Below are 25881 nucleotides of genomic sequence, written 5' to 3'. Positions count from 1 at the left end.
TTGCGACTTGAGGTGACGCAGGTTTCAGACATTGCTTGTTGCTTGTGGCCATGGAGTGCATCTACATCTACACCTACACCTACACCCACATCTACATCTACATCTACACCTACACCTACACCTACACCTACACCTACACCTACACCTACACCTACACCTACATCTACATCTACATCTACACCTACACCTACACCTACACCTACACCTACACCTACACCCACATCTACACCTACACCTACACCTACACCTACACCTACATCTACACCTACACCTACACCTACATCTACACCTACACCTACACCTACACCTACACCCACAACCACACCCACACCCACACCCACACCTACACCTACAGCTACACCTACATCTACACCTACACCTACACCTACATTTACACCTACACCTACACCTACATCTACATCTACACCTACACCTACACCTTCACCTACACCTACACCTACACCTACATCTACACCTACACCTACACCCACATCTACACCTACACCTACACCTACACCTACAAATACATCTACACCTACACCTACACCTACATCTACATCTACACCTACACCTACATCTACATCTACACCTACACCTACACCTACACCTACACCTACACCTACACCTACACCTACACCTACACCTACACCTACACCTACACCCACATCTACACCTACACCTACACCCACACCTACACCTACACCTACACCTAAACCTACACCTACACCTACACCTACACCTACACTTACACCCACATCTACACCTACACCTACACCTACACCTACACCTACACCCACATCTACACCTACACCTACACCTACATCTACATCTACATCTACACCTACACCTACACCTACACCTACACCTACACCTACACCTACATCTACACCTACACCTACACCTACACCTACATCTACACCTACACCTACACCTACATCTACATCTACACCTACACCTACACCTACACCTACACCTACATCTACATCTACACCTACATCTACACCTACATCTACACCTACACCTACATCTACACCTACATCTACATCTACATCTACACCTACACCTACATCTACACCTACACCTACATCTACATCTACACCTACATCTACACCTACATCTACACCTACACCTACACCTACACCTACATCTACATCTACATCTACACCTACATCTACATCTACACCTACATCTACACCTACATCTACACCTACACCTACATCTACATCTACATCTACACCTACATCTACATCTACACCTACATCTACACCTACATCTACACCTACACCTACACCTACACCTACATCTACACCTACATCTACATCTACATCTACACCTACATCTACATCTACACCTACATCTACACCTACATCTACACCTACACCTACATCTACATCTACATCTACACCTACATCTACATCTACACCTACATCTACACCTACATCTACACCTACATCTACACCTACACCTACATCTACACCTACATCTACATCTACATCTACACCTACACCTACATCTACACCTACACCTACATCTACATCTACACCTACATCTACACCTACATCTACACCTACACCTACACCTACATCTACATCTACATCTACACCTACATCTACATCTACACCTACATCTACACCTACATCTACACCTACACCTACATCTACATCTACATCTACACCTACATCTACATCTACACCTACATCTACACCTACATCTACACCTACACCTACACCTACACCTACACCTACACCTACACCTACATCTACATCTACACCTACATCTACACCTACATCTACACCTACACCTACATCTACATCTACATCTACACCTACACCTACACCTACACCTACACCTACATCTACATCTACACCTACATCTACACCTACATCTACATCTACACCTACACCTACACCTACACCTACATCTACACCTACACCTACACCTACACCTACATCTACACCTACACCTACACCTACATCTACATCTACACCTACACCTACACCTACACCTACACCTACATCTACATCTACACCTACATCTACACCTACATCTACACCTACACCTACACCTACACCTACATCTACATCTACACCTACACCTACATCTACATCTACATCTACATCTACATCTACACCTACATCTACATCTACATCTACACCTACACCTACATCTACACCTACATCTACATCTACATCTACACCTTCATCTACACCTACACCTACACCTACACCTACACCTACACCTACACCTACATCTACACCTACATCTACATCTACATCTACACCTACACCTACACCTACACCTACATCTACACCTTCATCTACATCTACATCTACACCTACACCTACATCTACACCTACATCTACATCTACATCTACACCTACATCTACACCTACACCTACACCTACACCTACACCTACACCTACATCTACATCTACACCTACACCTACACCTACACCTACATCTACATCTACACCTACACCTACACCTACACCTACACCTACATCTACATCTACACCTACACCTACACCTACACCTACACCTACACCTACACCTACAGCTACATCTACACCTACACCTACACCTACACCTACACCTACACCTACACCTACACCTACACCTACACCTACACCTACACCTACACCTACACCTACATCTACACCTACATCTACATCCTCCAGCATCTGAAGGGCAAGTCAGATTCAGGATTTTACAGCTACTTCGTAGTCAACTGCAGTGCATTATCGACGACAGGCGGCATGTGGTGGTCGCCTTAGCTTGTAATTTGATTACATTAGTGAATGTCCCACACACAACACCAGCCCAACGATGTGGTGTTTTCGTATACAAAGGCGGAAGCAGTCGTACAATCATTACACGAGAACCGGTCTCGCACACAGCCTCTCAGAGAGCACGCGACTAGTACATGCAGCCACACATACAGACACACGCACACGCACACGCACACGCACACGCACACGCACACGCACACGCACACGCACACGCACGCGCACAATTACACGTAAAAACACGCGCGCGTCTTTCTATGTGCAGCTATCTTTGAATGTGAGAAATGTCAAATCTTATTTCCCCACCACTCGACATATATTTTTCTCTTAACCTGCAGTTTAAAATGATTGGTCAAAACAAAACACAGCTCAGTATATTTATTTCATATATTACGAAGGGTGTTCAAATCTATACAAAAATAGCACTCATTAGGGTGGTCCCGCAAAAGTAGACGTCATGACGACTGTTCCACAATGTCAAGGTCAAAGCCACATCATGGCGCCAGCTCGAAGTATACCGACATCTTGTGTATAGTACGTTACGTCGCTCCTTCAGCTGCAGGCCATTGTAGGAAGCACTATATTATTGTGACGCTCCACCTACACAAACGTATCACCATTCGACTGTTTGTTACCAGACACCACGTTCTGAACATACTCGGGACGTGGAGTGTTCTGGATCGTGTAGACCTTGTCCTTGTGACCGGAGCCTTGACGTAACTTACGTCTAGCCTCGCGTCTCTGTTCGGTAACACTAGGATACAGTCTGTCATTGGCTAACGTGGCGAGGCTCTCAGCAGACCCATGGTGTCGGTGTTTCCTGCAGGCAGGGTCAAGATTAAATACGGAACACGACGAAGGGAGATAACTGGAGACGTATGAATACGTGTCCCCATTGTCGTCCAGGTTGTAGGACTTAGCTATAGATCCCGCGAGTTCGTGTCTGGATCTCACCGAGTCGTATATCCACGACCGGCGCTTCCCAATCTGGTCGAGATCTTTGGACAAAGAGTCCCTCAAGTTAGCACTGATGGTATTGGCCTGTGAGATGTCCTCCACCAGTGAGTTCTTGAGCTTGTACAGTTTGCTGAGGCTCGCCACGCTGCCCGCTGAACTGTGGCCACTGGAGACGTGGCTTCTGTAGTGGATGTCGGGGGACGGATGATGGTGCATAGGGTAGTAGCTGTCACCGTGGATGGACGATATGTCCTCGTCATGTGGTGTCATTGTTGTGTCCTCTTCCTGGCCAGAGGAGGATAAGTCAATGTCAAGGCCGCTATCCTGCTTGACCTGCTCCTCTGTTATCTGCAGGAGCTTGTCTCGGGCGCTGGTCAAGTGCTGTTGTAGCTCCTTGATCGTGGTGTCCTTCTGTAAACCACACAACAACACTTCCGGTTAACAGCAAAGACAGATCTGGTTAGCAAACGCATCACAACATGAACCTGTCTGTTGCAATGACCCCCAGAACAAGTCCACTTAAACAAAAGCACAGAAAGGCAAACAGCATAAGCCTTTAGCAGTTGCTCTGGATATCGGCGCTATACAAATATTAGTATCTATGTATGTATGTGTGTGTGCGTGCGTGCGTGTGCATGTATGTATGTTTACTGTAAAAGTTTTGTCTCTTAGCAGGAAGCAGATCCATTGTTTGAATCAAAGTGGAATTCCAGAGTTTCTCCGGGTTTACAAACATGATGTCCATCCTCTCTAATCTAAAGTTTATTTCATTGTATTTCATTGTTTATTTCATTGACAGTTAATATAACTCACATAGACCGTGGAAGTTGCATCTGATATAATTTATGTCTCCGTGATAACTTATATCTCCAATATATAACTGCTTATATGTCCATGATGTAACTGAAACAATGTCGACATCAAGTACCTCCTGTAGAGATTTCTTCAGAGTGAGGTTCTCTGTGACCACGTGGTATAGCTCCTCCTCCAGCTGTTCAAACGATTGCAGCCCGTTGGTCAGTTTGTGGTCAGACTTGAGACTCACCCGGAAGTTACAGTTGTCCGGGTTTTTCCACCATAGAATCACCTGAAATATTTTGGAATCAGATAAAGACATGCACCACTTTATCTGGTTACTGCTTTGGATAAGGATCACTTAACAACTGGCAATGTTACTGTTGGCATGAAAACATTCGGTTGATAGTATGAGTCCACTGTAACAACCAACATAAGTGTGTGAATATAGTTTTGCGTCGCTTTTAGCAATATCCGAAAATAGGCATAACGAATTACACCCATGAGGGAATCGAACATCTTCGGCGTTTCGAGCGAACGGTTTAACCACTAGACTACCGTTCTGCCACCAAGGTGAGAACAGAGGAATCATGTTTCTATTATATCAGAACCTGTTGATAGGTAGGTGCTAAGAAATGAGTTACCTCGTCGTTACCTGCCCCTGTGTAAAAGTCAGCCAAGCTACATACAAGATAGTGCTACCGCCATTACCTGCCTCTGTGTTAAAGTCAGCTAAGCTACATACAAGTGTTACTGTCGTTACCTGTCTCTGTGTGAAAGTCAGCTAAGCTACATACAAGTGTTACTGTCGTTACCTGTCTCTGTGTTAGAGTCAGCCAAGCTACATAAATGTGTTACTGTCGTTACCTGTCTCTGTGTTAAAGTCAGCCAAGCTACATACAAGTGTTACTGTCGTTACCTGTCTCTGTGTTAGAGTCAACCAAGCTACATACAAGTGTTACTGTCGTTACCTGTCTCTGTGTTAGAGTCAGCCAAGCTGCATACAAGTGTTACCGCCATTACCTGTCTCTTTGTCAAAGTCAGCCAAGCTACATACAAGTGTTACTGTCGTTACCTGCCTTTGTGTTAAAGTCAGCCAAGCTACATACAAGTGTTACCGCCATTACCTGTCTCTGTCTTAAAGTTAGCCAAGCTACATACATGTGTTACCGCCATTACCTGTCTCTTTGTCAAAGTCAGCCAAGCTACATTCAAGTGTTACTGTCGTTACCTGCCTTTGTGTTAAAGTCAGCCAAGCTACATACAGGGTGGATTACCTTGGGCACGAACACGGAGCACATCGCCATCATGTTGCTCAACCAGATAGAGAAGATGACGCATGCGTAGACAGCATTGGGCCAGGCTTGGAGCATCATTGCAACAGACGTGGCGAAGGTTGCCATGGTAACAGTAGTGAGGGCCGTCATGATGATGGAGCGAGCGTCGTTCATGGAGGGGAGCATGACGTTGCGTGTCTGCCAGGAGAGGTACAAGCCGTACAGGAGAAGGATGGTTTTAAACGTGAAGATTCCCGCCATCCACATATCCGAGTTGTCCGAACTGCATGACCGTACGTGCACAATGTCACTTCCGGTGATCTCGTGACTTCCGCCTTGGACAGACTGGAAACAGACACAATCCTTCAAACGCATGGCTCTCCAAACATTCTTGTTGTATTGTCAGTCTTGGGGGAAAGTGGCACAAATGTTACTTACATTACAGACAGTTTTAGCAAATCGAGCACGACCGACATGAGCATAAATGCTGAAATTGAGAGCTATAGCTACATAATGGCTTGTAGTGTAATTTGGTCCACTGTAATATTTCAGTGCCGACAAGATAATAAACGGCATATTTACACCATCACTTCATTTTTGCCTGTACGGTATCATCTATGCATTCTGTACACACGGCTGAACCAGTACCCAGCCTGCAACCTATCCCAACCCTCGTGCCGCTGTACTGAACATGGTGATGGTATCGCCCCACTCCCAACAATCCCCCTCCCAGTTCAACAGGTGGTTGTGCCTCCCTACACCAATCATCCTCCACACCCTCGCCCTCCCCCAAGTGTGCAGGTGGTGGTGTCCTCCCTACAAGCGTACAGGCGGTTGTACATACATGTTTGAACATGACCGATGTCCGGTACTGCAGGGGGTCTAGGCCTTGCCATACGGCCACCAAGGTCACGTCCAGGAGGAGGAGACAACTCGTCATCACAAACAGCTTCTTGTCTCGGATGACCTGCAACAACAGAAGGTAGCAATACGTACTCATTTTGTCAGGAGTGTTCAGTAGTTCCATTTATCACACATAGTCAAGTGTTGCAGCCAATGTATAATGTTTGCCAATGGATGTTGCTATGGGAGACTCACCACGCGTCTGGTGGCGGCCCGTTGGAAGATGCGGTGGACTCGCCATGCCTTGGCAAACATTGGCCCGAACACCAGGCTTGTCGACAACAGCAGGATACCGCTACGGATCTAAACAAATAAACACTTCGTCAGTATTTGCACATGATCAAGTACAGCGCCCAAATGCCTCCCGAGGAATCATGCAAGGGATTTTTCCAATACTCAGGGCAATACCAAAAAAACAGACATTCATGATCAATGTGTGATCCAATTATGCAAACAGTTCAATTTCGTTTATTCGACTTTACGGCTTTCAGGTTAAGAGATGCTAGGATAAACGAGTCTTGTGGGTTCCGGATAACACGTGCAACTCACCTGACAGACTCAGGACACGGCAGACACAGATTCAGGACAACACGTGCACTCACCTGGCAGACTCGGGACATGGCATGCACAGGTCGAAGACTACACGTGCAACTCACCTGGCAGACTCGGGACACGGCGGAGATGTTCTCAGCGAGGAAGAAGTCTAGGCCGAACAATACACAGGTGATGCTGATGAAGATACCGCCGAGGGCGATGAGAACGTTGAGGTTCGGACTTGACATCTTGATGATCCTGCAACACAGGAACATGTCAGGTATCGATATTTTCATGTCAGAATGTCAAATATTCTCCACGAGGGTTCGTTCACAAGAATGCATGTTACCCTGTTCTGAGGCGTGTTACAGATATATACAAAATTAATGTTTTTCAGCTGAGTCTCTAGAGTGTATATCTGGTTAAGATCAATATCTCGGACACCACATGGGAATGGGTGGTTATTGTCTTCCTACTATGAAGCACTAGTTTCCTGACGTCATTATTTGCAGAGTGTGGTGATGTCGGGACGTATAAAAATATGTCTTTATTCTCACCTGGCATGTCTCATTCGGATGTTGAAGGTGAGGAAGGCCACGGAGATGGCCAGGCTCGTCAGCCCCAGCACCCACGCTTCAGCGACCACGCCAACTGACAGTCCCCGAGATTTCATCATGCCTTCCATAGGGAGAACTACCTTAAAACAATACATGTATGAATGAATACATCGCACATACTACGTTACCTATATCTTTTGAGATAGAAATAGCCTCTGAATGAAAACATCACGTCTGATTGGCGTCGACAACAGGAATAAGGGCGACTGGCGTCGACAACAGCAGAAAAGGTGATGACAAAGATCACAGCAGCAAGGGTGATAGACAAAACTGATACACACTGGGCCCTTGTGCATAGCTAGAGGGCGTGTCAGTGATCACGAGCTTGTCGATGACACAGAGGAGCACCCAGCTTGACCTGGGGTCAAGACATTACCCAATGACCATTATGATTCATATGCAGCATGACGTATGAAGGCCCGGTCGTGCATTCTACAGACATGTCACAGACCCGTACTCTCTTATTTCGCGCATGCGTTGAGTGATGTTAGTATATCATAATTAGCAGCGTGTGTATGAATACTAGTGAACGTGATACACAAAGACAAGCTAAGTGATGTATGTTTGTTTGTTTGACGCCACAGTAATACTCCAGCTACATGACGGGGGTTTGGTAGTAACAATCCACTGATAGATACATCCACACAGCTGTGACGCTATGACATTCATCCACCAAGTCAGCGAGTCTAAACACCCGGTCATGTTTCTTGTGCTGAAGATATTGTGATCCGGATGTGCTGGCGATATTATGGCCCGGGTGTTCAGGAGTGCGGGGTTAGTGTTGTAAATGGGTCACTTGTGATTGGTTCTGTCTAGGGGGCCTCAAAGAATGAATGAGTGAGTAAGTTTAGTTTTACGCCGCAATATTCCAGTTATATGATGACGGGGTTCACAAAGTTGCTACTGTATGATCAGTCTTACTCCTGGAGTTGTGACGACAACGTTATCTTGTCCATTCGGTCAGTGGAAGAACAACACAGACATATTTCCAGGATTTGTCAGAATTATCACCACATGCCACACTTCAGCTAGCAACCATCTCACACTGACACACCCGTCAACTCAGGACGTCCCATGACAACTAGTTCACACTGACACACCCGTCAACTCGGGACGTCCTGTGACAACTATCTCACACTGACACACCCGTCAACTCGGGACGTCCTGTGACAACTATCTCACACTGACACACCCGTCAACTCAGGACGTCCTATGAAAACTATCTCACACTGACACACTCGTAAACTCGTCCAAAGACAGTACAGGTAGTACACAGTATGTTGCAAGCTGAAGACACCATGGTGTGTGTCAACACCGAAGGAAAAGGTATCAAGATCTTCCCACAAAATAGCGGTGTAAAGTGAAGAATATTAGCGACCTCACACCTATGAAATCTATCATAGTAATGCGGTCAGATATAAGAAATGCGTTTAGAAGTGACACACATAGGGAAGGGAGTCTTCATGGTCATCATGGACGCCAGCTTGTTTTCTAGGAGGAACACAGCGTTTCAGAGAATCCCGACTCCTTCACAAACTCCCAAACACAGCTGTGGTCTTCATCATAAAGACGTTGACATTCTTAAAACTCTCTACGTGTATGAAAGATGCCTCTACCTGAAGAGCGTCCCTCCTCGGCCGACAGGTAACCACTCACACGACGTCCACACCCTTTTGACGTGTCCAGTGGCCGAGCTGTTCGATATAACCATGAAGTAATTGACCGCTCAAACAATCGCAGTTTAATCCAAGTAAAGGCTGATGACCAACAACACACACGGAAGATGGGGGCCAGCGCCGGAGGCTAAGACTGAGATGCTTAAGGCTGTAATTGTCATTGTCAGCACAGATATCCGCCTAATCGTAATGAGTGTCTTCAGTTATATTTCTGCCAATATTTGTCAGTGGTGTCAGATGTACTATAGCGGTGATGGTCACATCAAAGCGAGGCTAAGGTGGCGGTGTATGTGTAATACGTCCTAGGTGTTAAGGAAGGGAGGTCTGCTAATACGCATGTCCCACGGCGGGTACTGTTTAAACACATAGACACTAATCCCAATACCCAAACTCCCTCAGATACCTATCTTAAATATCATTTAATCACGTGGTTGTTGTGAAACTGAGCCTGCTGATCTGTGGTGTTACAATAATGTTGATCTGAACAACAACGCATCTTTCTTCTTGTTCATACTGAAATAAGGATTGTCAGAAACGTCTGTGACCCTGTCTTCATTTAATATTTGATGTTACCGTTAACAAATGATTAAGCGCATAGACAAGATGTTATGCATGTTTATAAATATGTCAAATCACGTCTATGACGATGAGTTCAGCGATTGGACCAGAACGTGTGCAGCGTAGCGCTGTAAGAAGAAGCAGTTGGTTGGTTTGTTGTTTAACACCACATTCAGCAACATTAATGATATGTGGGGGCAGCCTGTAAATAATCAAGTCTTGACCAGACAGTCCTGTGGTCAACAGCAAGAGCATCGTTCTACGCTGTTGGGAATATAAGTGGAGACGACCATGCAGTTATGTGTGACTGGCATATCGCCACAGATACGTTATGGCAGATGGGGTCCTGGGATAGTTCGGTGGTTCATGTGTTCGTCCGCCACACTAAAGAACCGAGTTCGATGCGAAGAGGTAAGCTGGTTTCTGGCGTCACCGTCGTCATGTTGCCATAACAACACATGGATATACTCATAGTGATCCGGTTGGAAACACTACAGCCTCTGTCTATAACTAGACAAGGACGATAACAATCATGTTCTGAAGACACTACATACTCTGTAATGAGGATCTGTCGGTGACGAAATTAAATTCTTGGCACAGTGAAAATGAAGAAGTAAATGTTGATAACAATAATGACATGAGTGTTGTGAAGTGACAGGTCGCAGACAATGACATGAGTGTTGTGAAGTGACAGGTCGCAGACAATGACATGAGTGTTGTGAAGTGACAGGTCGCAGACAATGACATGAGTGTTGTGAAGTGACAGGTCGCAGACAATGACATGAGTGTTGTGAAGTGACAGGTCGCAGACAATGACATGAGTGTTGTGAAGTGACAGGTCGCAGACAATGACATGAGTGTTGTGAAGTGACAGGTCGCAGACAATGACATGAGTGTTGTGAAGTGACAGGTCGCAGACAATGACATGAGTGTTGTGAAGTGACAGGTCGCAGACAATGACATGAGTGTTGTGAAGTGACAGGTCGCAGACAATGACATGAGTGTTGTGAAGTGACAGGTCGCAGACAATGACATGAGTGTTGTGAAGTGACAGGTCGCAGACAATGACATGAGTGTTGTGAAGTGACAGGTCGCAGACAATGACATGAGTGTTGTGAAGTGACAGGTCGCAGACAATGACATGAGTGTTGTGAAGTGACAGGTCGCAGACAATGACATGAGTGTTGTGAAGTGACAGGTCGCAGACAATGACATGAGTGTTGTGAAGTGACAGGTCGCAGACAATGACATGAGTGTTGTGAAGTGACAGGTCGCAGACAATGACATGAGTGTTGTGAAGTGACAGGTCGCAGACAATGACATGAGTGTTGTGAAGTGACAGGTCGCAGACAATGACATGAGTGTTGTGAAGTGACAGGTCGCAGACAATGACATGAGTGTTGTGAAGTGACAGGTCGCAGACAATGACATGAGTGTTGTGAAGTGACAGGTCGCAGACAATGACATGAGTGTTGTGAAGTGACAGGTCGCAGACAATGACATGAGTGTTGTGAAGTGACAGGTCGCAGACAATGACATGAGTGTTGTGAAGTGACAGGTCGCAGACAATGACATGAGTGTTGTGAAGTGACAGGTCGCAGACAATGACATGAGTGTTGTGAAGTGACAGGTCGCAGACAATGACATGAGTGTTGTGAAGTGACAGGTCGCAGACAATGACATGAGTGTTGTGAAGTGACAGGTCGCAGACAATGACATGAGTGTTGTGAAGTGACAGGTCGCAGACAATGACATGAGTGTTGTGAAGTGACAGGTCGCAGACAATGACATGAGTGTTGTGAAGTGACAGGTCGCAGACAATGACATGAGTGTTGTGAAGTGACAGGTCGCAGACAATGACATGAGTGTTGTGAAGTGACAGGTCGCAGACAATGACATGAGTGTTGTGAAGTGACAGGTCGCAGACAATGACATGAGTGTTGTGAAGTGACAGGTCGCAGACAATGACATGAGTGTTGTGAAGTGACAGGTCGCAGACAATGACATGAGTGTTGTGAAGTGACAGGTCGCAGACAATGACATGAGTGTTGTGAAGTGACAGGTCGCAGACAATGACATGAGTGTTGTGAAGTGACAGGTCGCAGACAATGACATGAGTGTTGTGAAGTGACAGGTCGCAGACAATGACATGAGTGTTGTGAAGTGACAGGTCGCAGACAATGACATGAGTGTTGTGAAGTGACAGGTCGCAGACAATGACATGAGTGTTGTGAAGTGACAGGTCGCAGACAATGACATGAGTGTTGTGAAGTGACAGGTCGCAGACAATGACATGAGTGTTGTGAAGTGACAGGTCGCAGACAATGACATGAGTGTTGTGAAGTGACAGGTCGCAGACAATGACATGAGTGTTGTGAAGTGACAGGTCGCAGACAATGACATGAGTGTTGTGAAGTGACAGGTCGCAGACAATGACATGAGTGTTGTGAAGTGACAGGTCGCAGACAATGACATGAGTGTTGTGAAGTGACAGGTCGCAGACAATGACATGAGTGTTGTGAAGTGACAGGTCGCAGACAATGACATGAGTGTTGTGAAGTGACAGGTCGCAGACAATGACATGAGTGTTGTGAAGTGACAGGTCGCAGACAATGACATGAGTGTTGTGAAGTGACAGGTCGCAGACAATGACATGAGTGTTGTGAAGTGACAGGTCGCAGACAATGACATGAGTGTTGTGAAGTGACAGGTCGCAGACAATGACATGAGTGTTGTGAAGTGACAGGTCGCAGACAATGACATGAGTGTTGTGAAGTGACAGGTCGCAGACAATGACATGAGTGTTGTGAAGTGACAGGTCGCAGACAATGACATGAGTGTTGTGAAGTGACAGGTCGCAGACAATGACATGAGTGTTGTGAAGTGACAGGTCGCAGACAATGACATGAGTGTTGTGAAGTGACAGGTCGCAGACAATGACATGAGTGTTGTGAAGTGACAGGTCGCAGACAATGACATGAGTGTTGTGAAGTGACAGGTCGCAGACAATGACATGAGTGTTGTGAAGTGACAGGTCGCAGACAATGACATGAGTGTTGTGAAGTGACAGGTCGCAGACAATGACATGAGTGTTGTGAAGTGACAGGTCGCAGACAATGACATGAGTGTTGTGAAGTGACAGGTCGCAGACAATGACATGAGTGTTGTGAAGTGACAGGTCGCAGACAATGACATGAGTGTTGTGAAGTGACAGGTCGCAGACAATGACATGAGTGTTGTGAAGTGACAGGTCGCAGACAATGACATGAGTGTTGTGAAGTGACAGGTCGCAGACAATGACATGAGTGTTGTGAAGTGACAGGTCGCAGACAATGACATGAGTGTTGTGAAGTGACAGGTCGCAGACAATCAAGTTTCTGCACAGTGTGTTGTGAAGTGACAGGTCGCAGACAATCAAGTTTCTGCACAGTGTGTTGTGAAGTGACAGGTCGCAGACAATCAAGTTTCTGCACAGTGTGTTGTGAAGTGACAGGTCGCAGACAATCAAGTTTCTGCACAGAGTGTTGTGAAGTGACAGGTCGCAGACAATCAAGTTTCTGCACAGTGTGTTGTGAAGTGACAGGTCGCAGACAATCAAGTTTCTGCACAGTGTGTTGTGAAGTGACAGGTCGCAGACAATCAAGTTTCTGCACAGTGTGTTGTGAAGTGACAGGTCGCAGACAATCAAGTTTCTGCACAGAGTGTTGTGAAGTGACAGGTCGCAGACAATCAAGTTTCTGCACAGTGTGTTGTGAAGTGACAGGTCGCAGACAATCAAGTTTCTGCACAGAGTGTTGTGAAGTGACAGGTCGCAGACAATCAAGTTTCTGCACAGTGTGTTGTGAAGTGACAGGTCGCAGACAATCAAGTTTCTGCACAGTGTGTTGTGAAGTGACAGGTCGCAGACAATCAAGTTTCTGCACAGTGTGTTGTGAAGTGACAGGTCGCAGACAATCAAGTTTCTGCACAGTGTGTTGTGAAGTGACAGGTCGCAGACAATCAAGTTTCTGCACAGTGTGTTGTGAAGTGACAGGTCGCAGACAATCAAGTTTCTGCACAGTGTGTTGTGAAGTGACAGGTCGCAGACAATCAAGTTTCTGCACAGAGTGTTGTGAAGTGACAGGTCGCAGACAATCAAGTTTCTGCACAGTGTGTTGTGAAGTGACAGGTCGCAGACAATCAAGTTTCTGCACAGTGTGTTGTGAAGTGACAGGTCGCAGACAATCAAGTTTCTGCACAGTGTGTTGTGAAGTGACAGGTCGCAGACAATCAAGTTTCTGCACAGAGTGTTGTGAAGTGACAGGTCGCAGACAATCAAGTTTCTGCACAGTGTGTTGTGAAGTGACAGGTCGCAGACAATGACATGAGTGTTGTGAAGTGACAGGTCGCAGACAATGACATGAGTGTTGTGAAGTGACAGGTCGCAGACAATGACATGAGTGTTGTGAAGTGACAGGTCGCAGACAATGACAAGAGTGTTGTGAAGTGACAGGTCGCAGACAATGACATGAGTGTTGTGAAGTGACAGGTCGCAGACAATGACATGAGTGTTGTGAAGTGACAGGTCGCAGACAATGACATGAGTGTTGTGAAGTGACAGGTCGCAGACAATGACATGAGTGTTGTGAAGTGACAGGTCGCAGACAATGACATGAGTGTTGTGAAGTGACAGGTCGCAGACAATGACATGAGTGTTGTGAAGTGACAGGTCGCAGACAATGACATGAGTGTTGTGAAGTGACAGGTCGCAGACAATGACATGAGTGTTGTGAAGTGACAGGTCGCAGACAATGACATGAGTGTTGTGAAGTGACAGGTCGCAGACAATGACATGAGTGTTGTGAAGTGACAGGTCGCAGACAATGACATGAGTGTTGTGAAGTGACAGGTCGCAGACAATGACATGAGTGTTGTGAAGTGACAGGTCGCAGACAATGACATGAGTGTTGTGAAGTGACAGGTCGCAGACAATGACATGAGTGTTGTGAAGTGACAGGTCGCAGACAATGACATGAGTGTTGTGAAGTGACAGGTCGCAGACAATGACATGAGTGTTGTGAAGTGACAGGTCGCAGACAATGACATGAGTGTTGTGAAGTGACAGGTCGCAGACAATGACATGAGTGTTGTGAAGTGACAGGTCGCAGATAATGACATGAGTGTTGTGAAGTGACAGGTCGCAGACAATGACATGAGTGTTGTGAAGTGACAGGTCGCAGATAATGACATGAGTGTTGTGAAGTGACAGGTCGCAGACAATCAAGTTTCTGCACAGTGTGTTGTGAAGTGACAGGTCGCAGACAATCAAGTTTCTGCACAGTGTGTTGTGAAGTGACAGGTCGCAGACAATCAAGTTTCTGCACAGTGTGTTGTGAAGTGACAGGTCGCAGACAATCAAGTTTCTGCACAGAGTGTTGTGAAGTGACAGGTCGCAGACAATCAAGTTTCTGCACAGTGTGTTGTGAAGTGACAGGTCGCAGACAATCAAGTTTCTGCACAGTGTGTTGTGAAGTGACAGGTCGCAGACAATCAAGTTTCTGCACAGTGTGTTGTGAAGTGACAGGTCGCAGACAATCAAGTTTCTGCACAGAGTGTTGTGAAGTGACAGGTCGCAGACAATCAAGTTTCTGCACAGTGTTTTGTGAAGTGACAGGTCGCAGACAATCAAGTTTCTGCACAGAGTGTTGTGAAGTGACAGGTCGCAGACAATCAAGTTTCTGCACAGTGTGTTGTGAAGTGACAGGTCGCAGACAATCAAGTTTCTGCACAGTGTGTTGTGAAGTGACAGGTCGCAGACAATCAAGTTTCTGCACAGTGTGTTGTGAAGTGACAGGTCGCAGACAATCAAGTTTCTGCACAGTGTGTTGTGAAGTGACAGGTCGCAGACAATCAAGTTTCTGCACAGTGTGTTGTGAAGTGACAGGTCGCAGACAATCAAGTTTCTGCACAGTGTGTTGTGAAGTGACAGGTCGCAGACAATCAAGTTTCTGCACAGAGTGTTGTGAAGTGACAGGTCGCAGACAATCAAGTTTCTGCACAGTGTGTTGTGAAGTGACAGGTCGCAGACAATCAAGTTTCTGCACAGTGTGTTGTGAAGTGACAGGTCGCAGACAATCAAGTTTCTGCACAGTGTGTTGTGAAGTGACAGGTCGCAGACAATCAAGTTTCTGCACAGAGTGTTGTGAAGTGACAGGTCGCAGACAATCAAGTTTCTGCACAGTGTGTTGTGAAGTGACAGGTCGCAGACAATCAAGTTTCTGCACAGTGTGTTGTGAAGTGACAGGTCGCAGACAATCAAGTTTCTGCACAGTGTGTTGTGAAGTGACAGGTCGCAGACAATCAAGTTTCTGCACAGTGTGTTGTGAAGTGACAGGTCGCAGACAATCAAGTTTCTGCACAGTGTGTTGTGAAGTGACAGGTCGCAGACAATCAAGTTTCTGCACAGTGTGTTGTGAAGTGACAGGTCGCAGACAATCAAGTTTCTGCACAGTGTGTTGTGAAGTGACAGGTCGCAGACAATCAAGTTTCTGCACAGTGTGTTGTGAAGTGACAGGTCGCAGACAATCAAGTTTCTGCACAGTGTGTTGTGAAGTGACAGGTCGCAGACAATCAAGTTTCTGCACAGTGTGTTGTGAAGTGACAGGTCGCAGACAATCAAGTTTCTGCACAGTGTGTTGTGAAGTGACAGGTCGCAGACAATCAAGTTTCTGCACAGTGTGTTGTGAAGTGACAGGTCGCAGACAATCAAGTTTCTGCACAGTGTGTTGTGAAGTGACAGGTCGCAGACAATCAAGTTTCTGCACAGTGTGTTGTGAAGTGACAGGTCGCAGACAATCAAGTTTCTGCACAGTGTGTTGTGAAGTGACAGGTCGCAGACAATCAAGTTTCTGCACAGTGTGTTGTGAAGTGACAGGTCGCAGACAATCAAGTTTCTGCACAGTGTGTTGTGAAGTGACAGGTCGCAGACAATCAAGTTTCTGCACAGTGTGTTGTGAAGTGACAGGTCGCAGACAATCAAGTTTCTGCACAGTGTGTTGTGAAGTGACAGGTCGCAGACAATCAAGTTTCTGCACAGTGTGTTGTGAAGTGACAGGTCGCAGACAATCAAGTTTCTGCACAGTGTGTTGTGAAGTGACAGGTCGCAGACAATCAAGTTTCTGCACAGTGTGTTGTGAAGTGACAGGTCGCAGACAATCAAGTTTCTGCACAGTGTGTTGTGAAGTGACAGGTCGCAGACAATCAAGTTTCTGCACAGTGTGTTGTGAAGTGACAGGTCGCAGACAATCAAGTTTCTGCACAGTGTGTTGTGAAGTGACAGGTCGCAGACAATCAAGTTTCTGCACAGTGTGTTGTGAAGTGACAGGTCGCAGACAATCAAGTTTCTGCACAGTGTGTTGTGAAGTGACAGGTCGCAGACAATCAAGTTTCTGCACAGTGTGTTGTGAAGTGACAGGTCGCAGACAATCAAGTTTCTGCACAGTGTGTTGTGAAGTGACAGGTCGCAGACAATCAAGTTTCTGCACAGTGTGTTGTGAAGTGACAGGTCGCAGACAATCAAGTTTCTGCACATCCGACAGCACTTACCCTGGCTGTGTGAAGGTCAGTCTCAAGTGACCGAAACTTTCAACACTTTACATTTCTCGTATTTTCTATAAAAACTGCTTGATGCCCTTCACTTATCGCCTATTGTTGTGTGGTGATTAACGTGTTTGTAGACAAACATTGGTCCTGCTAGCCAACAAAGTGATGTTGTCTTTCTTTGTTTGCCAACTCGACTAGTCCCCCTGAAGACCGAAGATGAGCAAAGAGGACATACAGCAGTCATATCATCCTGTCTCACATGTGGAATCCGGTGATTTAACCTTGAGGTCGCAGCTTTAGGACGCTAGGTAAATACGTCATGTTGAGAGAATGTTTGTAATAAAGGTCAAGGTCGTTAACATTGAGACGTGAGTTGTTGTATCTGATTAGATTTATTAGATGATGCTTGTTGTGGATGACTAGAAGTATGTGATGTGCATGTGCTGGGTGCAGTTTGTTTTTATTACGCTTCATCCGACAGTATTCCAACGATATAACTGTCGTCCGCAATATTCGAGTCTGAACGCGATGATGCAGTAACTGAATTATGGTCATCGACCTACGAAGATGTGACGCGGTGATTCAACGAATCCAGTCTTACCATCCGATCTCATTTGTTGACGACGTCACCTGGGTGGTCAGCGGGAGTTGTCAATCAGGTACTGACAACGGACTGATGGATTGACGCAGCTATGTAACAATACAACAAACAGCTTCTATACCTGTGTCCATAACATCACTACACAGATATAGCTGGACTCCAGTACAAAGCACCAAGTAAGACAGGTGTATCTGAGACTATAGTACAAAGCACCAAGTAAGACAGATGTATCTGAGACTCCAGTACAAAGCACCAGGTAAGACAGATATATCTGAGACTCCAGAACAAAGCACCAAGTAAGACAGATGTATCTGAGACTCCAGTACAAAGCACCAGGTAAGACAGATGTATCTGAGACTCCAGTACAAAGCACCAGGTAAGACAGATGTATCTGAACCTACAGTACAAAGCACCAAGTAAGACAGATGTATCTGAGACTCCAGAACAAAGCACCAGGTAAGACAGATGTATCTGAGACTCCAGTACAAAGCACCAAGTAAGACAGATGTATCTGAGACTCCAGAACAAAGTGCCAAGTAAGACAGATGTATCTGAACCTACAGTACAAAACACCAAGTAAGACAGATGTATCTGAACCTACAGTACAAAGCACCAAGTAAGACAGATGTATCTGAACCTACAGTACAAAGCACCAAGTAAGACAGATGTATCTGAGACTCCAGTACAAAGCACCAAGTAAGACAGGTGTATCTGAACCTACAGTACAAAGCACCAAGTAAGACAGATGTATCTGAACCTACAGTACAAAGCACCAAGTAAGACAGATGTATCTGAACCTACAGTACAAAGCACCAAGTAAGACAGATGTATCTGAACCTACAGTACAAAGCACCAAGTAAGACAAATGTATCTGAACCTACAGTACAAAGCACCAGGTAAGACAGATGTATCTGAACCTACAGTACAAAGCACCAAGTAAGACAGATGTATCTGAACCTACAGTACAAAGCACCAGGTAAGACAGATGTATCTGAGACTAGAGTACAAAGCACCAAGTAAGACAGATGTATCTGAACCTATAGTACAAAGCACCAAGTAAGACAGATGTATCTGAACCTACAGTACAAAGCACCAAGTAAGACGGATGTATCTGAACCTACAGTACAAAGCACCAGGTAAGACAGATGTTTCTGAACCTACAGTACAAAGCACCAAGTAAGACAGGTGTATCTGAACCTACAGTACAAACTGCCAAGTAGAGCAAAGTATTTAGAACGCTAGCATATAAAACAAGGTACTGTGCAAAAGCGTTAGCCAGCGATATTCAAGCCAGGCTGATTTTTCCATTTTTTTAGCTTCGATTAACCTAAATGGAGTTTTCTTGAAAACCTGTTTCTGTTCAACAATTTTCCTTCAATATATGAGTCCCCGCCCCACACTGGCCTCCACATCCTGTAACAAGCAACACTGAAGTGTTCAAGTGACTACTCTCCTTTTATCTACCCATGTACTACAGAAAGGTGAACACCTACCTGGGTACATTCGTGGTTATTCCGTACACACGACAGATGAACCGAGAAGCATTGAACACCAGCATCACACTGTGGAACACCAGAATCTAGAAGACACTGCGCATGTGCAGTCTGGTTTTGCTGCGGATGTAAAGGTGTGTTTAGGAAATGTTTACAAACAAACAAAAACACTATATCGTCCCCGCGCTGTTCCTAGTGTTGTCGGTGTAATCTAGAATTCGTTCGGAGAAACGTCAATGACAAGCGACCTGGATGAAGGGACGATGGTGTCTTCTGTCTCTTGAATCCTAACTATAGGGAAGCGGCACTTGAGCCGGTAACTTGGACGACGTCAGGTAGCTGCAAACATTCAGTTTTATCCATGGCGCCAAATAAATGAAATGTTTTCTTGGGGAGAACCCAGAACTTGTCCGTAAGAAACTGATGGGACATGTGTACATGTCAGAAAATGGTCTCCAACATTTCTCAGCTGTGTGAGCTTGTTGTTGTCAGTTGCACTATGGGTTGGACATTCACGCGAGATGGATACAGGCTAATGTCCAGCTGAATACCTGGGATTTCTTAGACCAGTACGACATTTGTTCAGACCTCGGTCCATGACGATACACAACGATCAGCTGTGCATCTTAATGCCACCGTATCCTCTTAAGCAGTCAGCAAAGGAAGAATATTTCTTGCATCTAAATCATACGCTTTGCCGAAAAAGCGATATTTGTGATTCATGAGATCGGCTCCAGGCATATTCAGACGGCTCCAGAGAATGTACACCTCGGTATCTATTGCATCTGATTTGTGTACGTCTACACACAGAGTCGTGTGCCGTCAGCTATGTATATCTGATAGATACTACTACTCATGTTGAAACTCGTGCGTACAGTGGAGAACTGCCTGAAGTATGTTGTCTTGTATTGGCCACTGAAAAAACGCGCGTGGAAAACCGTAGCAGTCATCAAGTGTCTGTTTCCGTTTGTTGATCAATCCTAAATGATAATAATCACGATGACACGGTATTCGCAGACAATGTTCGGGGATATACAGACGCTGGTGTTCACTTCAACTCTGTAGTTTCACCGGTTTGTTCCGGTCACTATGGATACGATGTTGCATGGCCGAAAAACATGGTTCTTTGCTTCTGTGTTGAACCGGTAAAAACATTTATGGTAAAAATTGAATTATTGAGACACTGAACTTGACAATGGGGTCTGAAAAGCTGCCGAGGTGTATCTTAGTAATTTGTCATTACCTTCATTGTTGTAAAATGTAAACGAGTGTTTACCTAACTGTTTTAACACAATTACCTGTCAGCATTTAGACATCATAGGGCAAGCAACAAACTGTGAAGTCACAAGTACTAGTGTCGACAGAAGTTCTGTCACGCTTTATGTCACATACGTCTACTGCTCCGTGCTAACATATTGTGTGAGACATGCTTTGTCAACTAGAATATCATCTGTAAGCACTGGCTAATCAACACACGATGTCGTCATGTCATTGCTTCCTACAGTGGCCATGTAATTGTGCTGGTGGGCTTTCTGTCTCTGTGATGGTGGGCTTTGGTGGTGGTGGGGGTGTGGCAGTGTCATACAGGACAACCAAATATGGCATCATGTCTAGTTATGAATACACATTGTCATTCAGAAAGTTGTTAATTGTAACACACGATATATTTGAGATTAGATTTTCACAACAAAGTACAGATTCTAGTACTCGTTCGTGATTGGAATCCACACTCTCAGAATCAGGCATCTAATCGCCAGCACACAGTCACACAGTCACCCTCTCACCCATTACGAGTTCCACTTTAGTTATCACGTCTAGTTGGTTTAGTCGGTTGTAATCAGAGAGCCAGTTCATTCTTAGTTCACCATTGTGGAAATAGTTCCTACATGCCACATATGCGATGTATCACGAACGTCAAAGCTACTTAATAAACCATCTCCTTTAATCCTCGATGAGTGCACAGCACAAAGTAGCCTTGTACATAAAACAAATGGATCTCTGAACATGGTCGTGACACCGGGTGTTCTTGAAGAAGGTGCGTACCACCCACTACTTACACATTTGCATAAAGCGTAAACTAACACATACCTTATCATAAACTAACACATACCTTATCATAAACTAACACATACCTTATCATAAACTAACACATACCTTGTCGTAAACTAACACAGACCTTATCATAAACTAACACATACCTTATCATATACTAACACATACCTTGTCGTAAACTAACACAGACCTTATCATAAACTAACACATACCTTATCATAAACTAACACATACCTTTTCATATACTAGCACATACCTTGTCGTAAACTAACACAGACCCTATTGTAAACTAACACATACCTTATCTGCAGCTAACCACTAGAGCACGTCAGTCCTGATGTGCAGCTCGTCAGCTTTTTGACGGTCCGGTAGATATATCATATATACACCACCTCGGTTTATACAACTCTCTGTTAGAGCGAGTTGGAGGCAGAAACAACACTACTTTTGTTGTATGGGATTACATCATACAGTTTCGTCACGCGCCAGGGAAATGTTAAGCTGTCGCGCGTGTGATTGTCTCGTGTTTGTGGTGCTCCGACACCTGGGTGTTGACACAACACGTGATCTGTCCCCTGTCACCAAGTGTTTTTCTTACAATCAGGCAGTGGTTTGTACAGGTTCGTGTAATAAGATCATCAGGAGCTGCTATGTACCTCTACTCACCGGTTTAATTGGACGTTAGGTATCGCAATTATGTTGTACTTACTCCGTGTACAACCCAGTGACTGGTATGACAGATAGTCCCCAATTACCAGCACAGAGTGAGTGAGTGAGTGAGTGAGTGAGTGAGTGAGTGAGTGAGTGAGTGAGTGAGTGAGTGAGTGAGTGAGTGAGTGAGTGAGTGAGTGAGTGAGTGAGTGAGTGAGTGAGTGAGTGAGTGAGTGAGTGAGTGAGTGAGTGAGTGAGTGAGTGAGTGAGTGAGTGAGTGAGTGAGTGACTGAGTGACTGACTGAGTGACTGACTGACTGACTGACTGACTGTATCGAGTGCAACGTGTGTCATATTGGGGACTTTTGGGATGGGACTCAACCAAAAAAGTACTAGAATTTGTACTTTACTGAGGAAGTGAAATCCCAAATATGACATATGTTGCATTTAACCACTTCCTAAATGGCATCGTGTGAACGTATCAAGTACAGATCAACCACATTCCATCAACACATTTTAGAAGTTGTGATATACAACATTTAACAAACGTTATGGATAGCAACGTCTTTATCTCTTGAGTTCGACTTTTCGGTACAGATTCCTCTACCGTTCTTGCTGACATCGCTACAAGAATCTATATCGAAACGTCGTACTCAGAAGTTCCTACACGTCGTAAAGAAGTTGTTACCCATAACGATTGTTCAAAACCATATCCCCTCTCCGCCTATAAGTGTGAGGGACCTACTGCTGTGGTAGTGATTGCGTGCCAGTGTTACCTGTGCTAATCACCTGTTTGATACTGACACTATATCATCAGGGCTGATAGGGGGTAAAGACGGTCACCTGATAGGTCAATCATTAGCCGTTATGCCATGAGTGTCACAACTCGTTAGATCTATCTGTACAACGGCGACATGAAAGGTATGTGTGTTACAGGTAACAAAGTCATTAACTTAGGTGACAGGTATGTGTAATACTATCTGGGCGCTGTCAACATCAAGCTTATCCTCCCCACGGGAAGCAAATTACTTCCATGTTACTGTGTATGTCATAAATATGTAATGAACCATATGACAGATAGAGTGTGAAGGGCGGGTGGAGGGGACAGTCAGACAAAGTGTGATATTAACACCTGACTTGACGGGATTGTGTTAATTACAGGTAAACTCCATAGAGGGTAATACACAGCTGTGTGTTAGAGCTAGAAGGTGATTTACTTATTAGTAGATAAATTTAATATTATATTAAATAAGAATGCATTGATTCCCGTACCTCTTCTAGAATATAGAAACCTAAAATAAGGCGTGTGACACTCCTGCTAAGAACAGAAGACCCAAGACGAGATATTCTGGGGAGTTGTGTTATCAATTGCTCGCCATCAGCTCATAAATTTCTACTCAAAGTTAGTGACTGCAGACATACTCGCCATGGGCGTCCCCCGACACGACACGCGAAACAGTGGGGTTGAGGAATGAGGACTATGATTTATGGATATACAACTTCTTTTATTCAGTGAGTGCAACGTTTCGACATAGAGCTAAACAAGTTGATTGGGGTTGAGCTAAACAAGTTAATTGAACCAAGTGCCTGGGGTAGCGGTAATTATCACTGTACCTGGTTGGGCGAAATGTCCGGCGGCTGGATGAATGAGTGAGTAAGTGTAGTTTTACCAATATTCGGAGGACACCGGAAATGTACCCAGGTCTGGAATCAAACACGTGAGTGTGGCAAGCAAAATCTTTAACCGCAAGGCTACACCACCGTACCCGGGTGGGGGGAAGTGCTATCACCACCGTAGCCGGGTGGGGGGAAGTGCTATCACCACCGTAGCCGGGTGGGGGGAAGCGCTATCGTAATTATGCCTTCGTCATACATGATCCAGTATGACATACTCGTTGTCTCTTGCAACAGGTATATGACTGAGAATACATGTTGCAAAACAAATTGTGTTTTCTATGTGACATGGTGACCGAGACGCCCTGATCAAGTCCCATTAACTTTGTGTGCTGACAAAACCACAGTTAGTGACACCAGTTGTATGGCGGCGGTCGTTTGAAAATTGAAGTCCAAGTCAGACAATCCAGTGATTAATATCTTGAGTATCAATCTATGTATCTGAGAGAGGATGACATTCAGCAACCACGTCCATAAACTCTGATCTCGTTACCCAGTAACAACATACACTGTGTTTTTCATAATGAAGGGTTACTCTCAATTAAAACGTAGTTCAACATTGCGTCTACAATACTCACAGTATTAGTAGTACTCCGTGTCGGTCTCTGCACGATAATCTTGTGGAATACTATTAAATATCACTACAATTAACACTGCCGTTTATAATCTCTTGTACAACACCTTGAACGTCTCGGGCAGTGAGGCGACCAGTACCATGCCGCAGTGCTCAGTGTCAATCAATGTCAATCTATCTGACACATCCTCCAAATAGATCCCGTTAAGTATCAATGAGGAGAAACCATAGCGATCACTGTCAGTCTGGCTGTGAGATAATCCCTCCGTCTTCCCACCTGGGATATAACGGTGTATATAGCACAGCTGTCGATTACCTGTCAATCATGGTCACATGTGCACAGTGGTGCTCACCAGCTGGATCCCACTGATTAACTGACGACGTCGTTCCTATGATACACGCACTTATGTAACTCCACCAGTTCTTTATGCTCATTAAGCTGGACTTACACAATTTTGATGTGATCACCTTTTATAACAGAAACGGCACATATACCAATTAAATGTTGTGAATAAAGTTTGTTTCAGTTGTAATGTTGGATGACTTTAGAATACCTATGTTTGCAAATGTTACGGCTGATGTTTATATGTATAAATACCTGCTTGAATATGTTTTTACCATGCCTCATAGACATATGGTAATCGCGCCAAATCTTAGGGTTGTGCATATATTCTTTGCGACGAGAGGTAAAAAATATGTTGTAGATTACCTCTTAGAACAACAGCAATTAGTGTTGCCTGTTAATCTGCGGGATTATATGAATATGTGTTTATTATTACTATTGTTTTACATCGGAGCAGGTACAGCCGTGGGATAAAGCATTTATTAACCCACTGTGGCTGGACGTGTTAAAGCAGCGATGGGGCGGTGTGGACGTGTTGGTTCACGACAAGGTGGTGCCCTATGTCAATGATGTTGTCTTTAGACGGCTTGTACGACGACAGTCTGGGTGTTGGAACTGGCGTGTGTGTCACATATCTCACGGTGGAAATATCGACCAGGTCACCTAGCCTGGGTTTGTACAGGTGCTCTCATATCTTGGGGAATATAGTAGTTCAGTAGCTGACTGAAGGATGTGGATGATTAATACCCTGGAAATTTGTTGATGAAACCATTTGGGTAAACTAGTGCTTGTGATGTAGGGAGGGGTGG

The 25881-nt window shown here is 45.0% G+C and overlaps 1 protein-coding gene across 3 annotated transcripts; it reads right to left on the bottom strand.

Moving 5' to 3' along the window:
• Positions 1-3149: 3149 nt before the first annotated feature.
• Positions 3150-22361, bottom strand: LOC137276851 (gamma-aminobutyric acid type B receptor subunit 2-like). Of its 3 annotated transcripts, none has more exons than XM_067808607.1 (8): positions 22131-22361; positions 7810-7949; positions 7375-7510; positions 6914-7021; positions 6660-6782; positions 5816-6160; positions 4672-4830; positions 3150-4154 (listed from the first exon to the last, which is right to left on the bottom strand). In XM_067808607.1, the coding sequence occupies exons 2-8, from the start codon at positions 7935-7937 to the stop codon at positions 3387-3389; spliced, it is 1767 nt and encodes a 588-aa protein (XP_067664708.1). In that variant the 5' UTR covers positions 7938-7949; positions 22131-22361; the 3' UTR covers positions 3150-3386. The 3 variants fall into 3 exon arrangements, with proteins under 3 accessions (XP_067664708.1, XP_067664637.1, XP_067664776.1); XM_067808536.1 differs by lacking the exon at positions 22131-22361 and adding an exon at positions 19775-19892 and having other exon boundaries at positions 7810-7945; XM_067808675.1 differs by lacking the exon at positions 22131-22361 and adding an exon at positions 19779-19846.
• Positions 22362-25881: the final 3520 nt, after the last annotated feature.

This window comes from Haliotis asinina, chromosome 1, assembly GCF_037392515.1.
Source record: "Haliotis asinina isolate JCU_RB_2024 chromosome 1, JCU_Hal_asi_v2, whole genome shotgun sequence".
Classification (NCBI taxonomy): Eukaryota; Metazoa; Mollusca; class Gastropoda; order Lepetellida; family Haliotidae; genus Haliotis; species Haliotis asinina.
The sequence above is the reverse complement of the archived record's forward strand: the minus strand, read 5'-3'. Positions and strand labels throughout refer to the sequence as shown.

Excerpts from the sequence above, each read along its gene's own strand:
- LOC137276851 (XM_067808607.1), bottom strand. The coding sequence starts at position 7,937 with ATGGAAGGCATGATGAAATCTCGGGGACTGTCAGTTGGCGTGGTCGCT. Across the intron at positions 7,022-7,374 it reads CCGTGTCCCGAGTCTGCCAG|ATCCGTAGCGGTATCCTGCT; the intron begins GTGAGTTGCACG and ends TTATTTGTTTAG. Across the intron at positions 4,831-5,815 it reads GCTCCGTGTTCGTGCCCAAG|GTGATTCTATGGTGGAAAAA; the intron begins GTAATCCACCCT and ends AAAATATTTCAG.